At 44.4% G+C, this 7,603-nt stretch overlaps 1 protein-coding gene across 1 annotated transcript; it reads left to right on the forward strand.

The window, feature by feature from the left end:
• The first annotated feature begins 5,900 nt into the window (after window positions 1–5,900).
• Window positions 5,901–6,851, forward strand: LOC123604924 (olfactory receptor 7C1-like). Its single transcript, XM_045491069.1, has one exon. It carries the CDS (start codon window positions 5,901–5,903, stop codon window positions 6,849–6,851), a length of 951 nt encoding a protein of 316 aa, XP_045347025.1.
• The last annotated feature ends 752 nt before the right edge of the window (window positions 6,852–7,603 follow it).

Below are 7,603 nucleotides of genomic sequence, written 5' to 3' on the forward strand. Positions count from 1 at the left end.
GAAAATGTTTACGAGTGACATATCTGTTAAGGGGTTAACATCCAAAATATATAAAGAACTTATACAACACAACACCAAAAAAAAAAAAAATCTGATTAAAAGTGGGCAGAGAACCTGAACAAAAATACTGCATTATTCTATTTATATGAGGTAACTAGAGCAGTCAAATTCATAGAGACTGAAGGCAGAATCGTCATTACCAGGGGCTGTGGGCAAAGGGGATAGGAGGCCTTTTTCAACGGGGACAGAATTTCAGTTTTGCAAGACAAAACTGTTCTGTGGGTGGATATTGCTGATAGTTGCACAATAATGTGAATGTACTTACTACCACAGAAATGTGCACTTAAAAATGGATGAGTTGGAGGTGCCTGGGTGGCCCAGTCGGTTGACCTTTGGAGTCTTGATTTTGGCTCAGGTCATGATCCCAGGGTCATGGGATCAAGCCCTGCATCAGGCTCCATGCTGAGCATGAAACCTGCTTAAGATTCTGTCTCTCTGTGCCCCTCTCCCCTGCTCACTAGTGCTTTCTCTCTCTAACAAAAAAAAAAAAAAAAAAAAAAAAAAGGATGAGATGGTAAATTTTATTATGAGTATTTTTTTAAGTAGGCTTCATGCCCAGCACAGAGCCCAACATAGGGCTTGAAGTCACGACCCTGAGATAAAGACCTGAGCTGAGATCAAGAGTCAGATGCTAGAGGCGCCTGGGTGGCTCAGTCAGTTAGGGTCTGACTTGGGCTCAGGTCATGATCTCATAGTTTGTGAGTTCAGGCCCTGTGTCGGGCTCTGTGCTGACAAATCAGAGCCTGGAGCCTACTTCAGATTCTGTGTCTCCCTCTCTCTTTGCCCCTTCCCTGCTCATTCTCTCTCTCTCTGTCTCTGTCTCTGTCTCTGTCTCTCTCTCTCTTTCTCTGTCTCCCTCAAAACTAAATAAAACATTAAAAAAAGAGTCAGATCCTCAACCAACTAAGCCACCCAGGCACCCCTTATTATGGACTTCTTATGAAAACTTAAAATAGGGGCGCCTGGGTGGCGCAGTCGGTTAAGCGTCCGACTTCAGCCAGGTCACGATCTCGCGGTCCGTGAGTTCGAGCCCCGCGTCGGGCTCTGGGCTGATGGCTCAGAGCCTGGAGCCTGTTTCCGATTCTGTGTCTCCCTCTCTCTCTGCCCCTCCCCCGTTCATGCTCTGTCTCACTCTGTCCCAAAAATAAATAAACGTTGAAAAAAAAAAATTTTTAAAAATAAATAAAAAGAAAACTTGAAATAATGTTTTAAAGAAGAATAGGTCAAACACAGAGCCCTTTACATGGGCAAAATATACACCTATAAATCTGGAAGACTATACAGAGAATTTTGATTGTTATAACATAGAAATCTAGAGCATTTTTTAAGTCTGTATCTCCAGATAACTTGTATATGGAATTTTAAAATTCACAAATAAAATTAGAAACCGGAGGCACTGAAAATGCAGTAAAACCTTGGATTGTGAGTAACTTATGCTGTGAGTGTTCCGCAAGACAAGCAAACACTTTTTAAAATTGTTAACTTGATAAACGAGCGATGTCTTGCAATACGAGTAGTACATGATGCCGAGTGTCACATGATCACAACTGAGCCAATGATTCTTGAAATTCGCTTTGATATACAAGTGCTTTGGATTACAAGCATGTTTCCAGAACCAATTAGGCTCGCAAACCAAGGTTTTACTGTATTCTTTTTAAAAATAATGTAGAGTATATTGTTAAATTTTTATTTAAATTCCAATTGGTCTAGGGGCACCTGGGTGGCTCAGTGGGTTGAGCGTTCGACTTCAGCTCAGGTCACGATCTCATGGTCCGTGAGTTCGAGCCCCGCGTCAGGCTCTGGGCTGACAGCTCAGAGCCTGGAGCCTGCTTCGGACTCTGTGTCTCCCTCTCTCTCTGACCCTCCCCGTTCATGCTCTGTCTCTCTCTGTCTCAAAATAAATAAATAAACGTAAAAAAAATGTTTTAAAGTAATAAATTCCAATTGGTCTTAAATGTAACTGTATTTCTTCTATTCTAGTCTCCACACATTTTTTATTACAACTGAATAAGAATGATGATCAGAATAACAATCAAAATAACTACATGGACACCTTGGTACCTGAAATCCAATTGTTCCTGCCACTCAAAATTCAAGAACTAAGTAGGTCTAGATAGTGAAGGGTTATTTGATTTTTGTTTGCCTTTAAGATTTTATTTTTAAGTAATCTCCAAACCCAACATGGGGCTCGAACTTACAACCCCGAGATCAAGAATCACAGTGCCTGCCGACTAAGCCAGCCAGAAACCCCTATTTGTTTGTTCTTTTTAATCTCTTCTTTAAGAGATACATGCTGAAGTGGCTTGAATATTTATGAGCAAAGTTATATTTTATCTGGGAATTGCTTGAAAATAATCCTCTCATGGTAAATAGTAGAGTGGCCTGGTTCCTGATGAAATAAGACAGGCCACAGGCTAACAATTGTTGGAACTCAGTGAGCACATGAGCACATGGGTGGGAGTTCATTAGACTCTTCTTTCTACCTCTGTGTGTTTGGATTTTCCATAATAAAAAAGGTTTTTAATGATCCCGATGGGAGGGGACACATTCTTCTGACATCAGAGATACCCCCAAGAGGACACAACTGACTGAAAATTTTCCCTTTTGATTCCAGTCCCCAGATTCCTAGCAATTATACTGCCCTAAGATTACAATGGAAAACGTTATTTAAGGGGAAACTACGAGAATTCAGCATCGAGTTCGATAAACTTTGCCCCTCACCTTCAGCCCACAAATCTGAGGAAAGAAAGAAACCTCCTCACGCCTCCTAGAAACATCTCCCTGGTCCAGGGATCCACGCCTGGTGCCATTTCCCTGCCACCTCCACCCTTCCCCTGCCTGGGAAGACGAGATTCACAAAACAGGTCCTGTAGGTGACCCCGTCTGAGTGAGAAGAACAGCATAGCACATTCTTGGGAAATGAAGTAAGAGGAAGGAGCAGTTTCCCCAGCTGCACAGCCAGGGGTAAGGAAACTGGGAAAGTTTAGACATTCAAAACGATTCAATACAGTTGAAGTGTCTAACTGGCTAACCAAGAAGGAAGCTTCAGGCATAGCGGTTGCCTCTCAATTAGCATGTTCTTCATCCCGGGCTTGGTCCAGCATTTCCACGGCCCTCTCCCACCTTACTGGGAATTGTCTTCCCCCTAGTTCTCTCTCTGAGGGCGGTGGGGGAGGGTTGGGCTTCCCCTAACACGGTACAAAGTGCCCGGTCTCCCCCTGCTCACCTTACGGGCACTTGCACATCAGAGGGACCACGCTCCTCGAAGACTCATACGCCCAACAAGCATCCACAGCCACCTTCAGCTGTCTCTGCCAGGTGCATGAACAGTGGCAACCTTCTCACTCTGCCTGTTTCTACACAGATGAAGCAAGACCATTCAGAAGAGATTAGCACGGTTCCTGCACCTTGTAAGTGTTAATAAATGTTAGTTACTGTTGTATTACCTAAAAGTCTTCAATGACTTCCATTTGTACTTGATATAAAATATATAATCACTAATATGTCCTAAAAGTCACCCCCCCCCAAAAAATCAGTTACTATTTGTAGTATTTCCCGCGCCCCCCCCCCCCATGCCCAGCACCTTCAATGAGCCAGACCCTGGTCTGTGTATGTTACGGTTTTATACAATGTTCAGTAGGATATTTTTCCTCTTATGTATCTACTTATTGCTGGAACTAGGGAAGAAAATGATACATGTTTGTTTGTTTGTTAATTTTGTTATGTTTATTCATTATTGAAAGACAAAGCACAAGCAAGGGTGGGCAGAGAGAGAAGCAGGCTCCAGGCTCCGAGCTGTCAGCACAGAGCCCAATGTGGGGCTCAAGCTCACGAACCACGAGATCATGACCTGAGCCGAAGTCGGAAGTTTAACCGACTGAGCCACCCAGGGGCCCCCTACATGTTTGTTTTTAAATCCAGCCTTATCAGAACGACTTCTTAGCTGTCACAGTTTTCCAACTGATTTCGTGTAAACCAATTCTATCCTCTGAAAAGTGTGATCGATTTACTTTTCCCCAAGACATGAACCTGTCTTTGCTTTTTCTTCTTTGGTTATTTGGTTTGAAACTTCAGAGCAGTGCTGCATACTGGCAGTGACAGGCACACTTGTCTTCTGTATGATCTTCATGGGGATTCCTCAAATACTTTCCGGTCAGGGTTGATATTAGCTGATGGTCAAGGAAACCATTTTACCACAGTTCAGAATATTCTATTTACAGTTTCCTCAGAACAGTTTTCAAGCAGTATCTCTAGCATTTGAAAAGATGATCCTGGGCCACTTGGGTGGCTCAGTCGTTTGAGTGTCTGACTCTTGATTTTGGCTGAGGTCATGATATCATGGTTTTTGAGTTCGAGCCCCCGCATCAGGATCTGCGCTGACAGTGTGGAACCTGCTTGGGATTCTCTCTCTTCCTCTCTCTCTCTCTCTCTCTCTGCCTCTCTCTCTCTCTCAAAATAAGTAAAAAAAATATTTTTAAAAGATAATCTTAAAATAATTTTTAAAATATGATCCTACTAGGGGCACTCGGTGGCTCAGTCGGTTGAGCATCTGACATCCGTTCAGGTCATGATCTCATGGTTCATTGGTTTGAGCCCCGCATCGGGCTCTGTGCTGACAGCTCGGAACCCGGAGCCCGCTTCAGATTCTGTGTCTCCCTCTCTCTCTGTCCCTCCCACACTTGTGCTTGGTGTCTCTCTCTCTCTCAGAAATAACTAAACATTAAAAAAAAAAAAAAAGGATGATTATATCTGGATGATTTTTTCCTACTCATTTGCTCTATGACAATCAATAAATCACCAGTATGAAATGCTGACTGCGTTCCAAGGTTGAATGCTATCTGGTCATGGCATTTGGTTTGCTTGATAAATTGCTGAGTATATTTTATTGCTATTGTCTCTGAGAGTTTTCCTAATATACTAATTAAAGAGATTAATCTGTGCTTTTTGTTGTCTTGCTGCTATTGTAGAGGGCTGTTGGTTTTTGTATCATGATTAAAATAATTTCAGAAGACTCACTGGGATGTTTATTTTCACATGTTTCCAAATAATTTTTATTTATGGCAAGTAGGTCTTGTGAGATTTCAAAATTAGTAATTTGGCATCCTTTCTGGGAGGTAAAGTTGGTTGATGACTCAGTTTCTTCTTTGATGATTGGCCCGTCATACATTTTAAAGGGTCAAGCGGAAAAATATCAGGACATTACCATAGCTTATGTAAATTATGTATACAGATCCTAGCCTCTTTTTTTTAATGTTTATTTATTTTTGAGAGAGAGAAAGCACACCTGTGCGAGCAGGGGAAGGACAGATGGGGAGAGAGAATCCCAAGCAGGCTCTGTGCCACCAGCACAGAGCCCAACGAGGGGCTTGAACTCACGAACCATGAGATCATGACCTGAGCCGAAATCGAGAGTTGAACACTTAACCGACTGAGCCACTCAGGCACGCCTGGACCGTAGCCTTTTCAATCTGTATTAGAATAATAATCACAATTATGCTTTTATTCTAAAGGCATTTGAAAGTAAAGTAGGAATTAATTCAAAGAAATCTGAGAAGGCTAAGGCAGGGTAACCAGGTGTCAGTACAGCTGAACAACTTGAGGTCAGCTTTGAGTGCAAAGTTAGTTTTCGCGGGTAGGTTAGCCAGCTGGTGGTGGCAATACAGGGGATTTGGCGGCCTTTGGAAGGCCCAAATTGACAAGCAAAAAAGAAGAGACCACTGAGTAAATAATTCTGTCCTCAATACCGGATTCAAGGTAAAGGTGATTACGTTTCTGAGATGCCTGTTGGTTACCGATTTAGTCTTGAAGGCTTCTCGTGTTCTTAGCAGACACTCCTTTAGATGGAGCCAAGAAACCACTCAAGGCTTCCAGTGTTTCTCCTCTTGGGACTTTCTGAGAAGCCAGAGATTCAGTCTGTTCTCTTTGGGCTGTTCCTGTCTTTGTACCTGGTCACTGTCTTTGGCAACCTGCTCATCCTCCTGGCCATCATCTCACACTCCCACCTCCACACGCCCATGTACTTCTTCCTGGCCAACCTGTCCTTCTCGGACATCTGCTTCACCTCCACCACCGTCCCGAAGATGCTGCTGAACATCCAGACGCAGAGCAAAGCGATTACCTACGCAGGCTGCATCGCGCAGATGTATTTCTTCACGGTTTTTGGACTTTTGGACAATTTGCTCCTGACTGCAATGGCCTATGACCGCTTTGTGGCCGTCTGTCACCCCCTGCACTACACGGTCATCATGAACCCTCGGCTTTGTGCCCAGTTACTCGCCCTGACCTGGCTCATCAGCGCTCTGGGGGCCCTTCCTGAGAGTTTAACCATGCTGCGGCTCTCTTTCTGCGCAGTAATTGAAATCCCGCACTATTTCTGTGAACTCCCTGAGGTCCTGCAGCTCGCCTGCTCTGACACCTTCATCAATAATGTTGTATTATATTTTGTGACAGGCATGATGGGCTTTGTTCCTCTCGCTGGGATCCTTTGCTCTTATTCCCGAATTGTCTCTTCTGTGCTGAGGATCTCAACAGCGGGGGGGAAGTATAAAGCTTTCTCCACCTGCGGGTCTCACCTCTCAGTGGTGTCCTTGTTCTATGGCACATGCCTGGGGGTCTACCTCAGTTCCACCGGGACACGTGCCTCCCAGACAGGGGTGTTCGCCTCAGTCCTGTACACCGTGGTCACTCCCACGATGAACCCCTTCATCTACAGCCTGAGGAACAGGGACATGAAGAGGGCCCTGAGAAAGCTTCTCTGTAGCATGTTGTCCCCCCAGGGGCAACAACAATGACCCTGTGCCGGGACAAGTGTGATCAAGGGCAATGGAACAGAACGCTTAATAGTGAGGACTCTAGAATTTCCCTGACTGGGTTTTGTTTTTTGTTTTTTTTTTAATTTTTTTTTTCAACGTTTATTTATTTTTGGGACAGAGAGAGACAGAGCATGAACGGGGGAGGGGCAAAGAGAGAGGGAGACACAGAATCGGAAACAGGCTCCAGGCTCTGAACCATCAGCCCAGAGCCCGACACGGGGCTCGAACTCACGGACCGCGAGATCGTGACCTGGCTGAAGTCGGACGCTCAACCGACTGCGCCACCCAGGCGCCCCTCCCTGACTGGGTTTAAAGGCTGGTACCACCCTTCAACAGATGGTGAGCTCGAGAAAAATGCTCAACCTCCCTGTGCCTCAATTTCTCCATGGACCTATAACAGTGCATGCCTCATAAGGGTGACAGAAGGATTAAATAGAATAATTTCTATTATTCAGCACAGGGAATGCTAGAGGCAAGTCCTAAGCAAACGTCAGCTCATTTTTTTATGATGCTTCAGCTTTTTGTTCCCATACCATTAAGCTGGTTTCTCTTCCTGTGCACTGTCCTCCATTATGGCTAAGTCATAAATCTCAGTGTCCCCAGGAAAAAAGAGACTTTGATGTAGGGCAGAATTTCTCAACTTTGGCATTATTGATATTTGGGGCTGGATCGTTCCTTGCTGTGGGGCTGTCCCATGCATTGTAGGATGTTTAGCGGTATCTCAGGCCTCT

Source organism: Leopardus geoffroyi, chromosome A2 (genome assembly GCF_018350155.1).
Source record: "Leopardus geoffroyi isolate Oge1 chromosome A2, O.geoffroyi_Oge1_pat1.0, whole genome shotgun sequence".
Lineage (NCBI taxonomy): Eukaryota > Metazoa > Chordata > Mammalia > Carnivora > Felidae > Leopardus > Leopardus geoffroyi.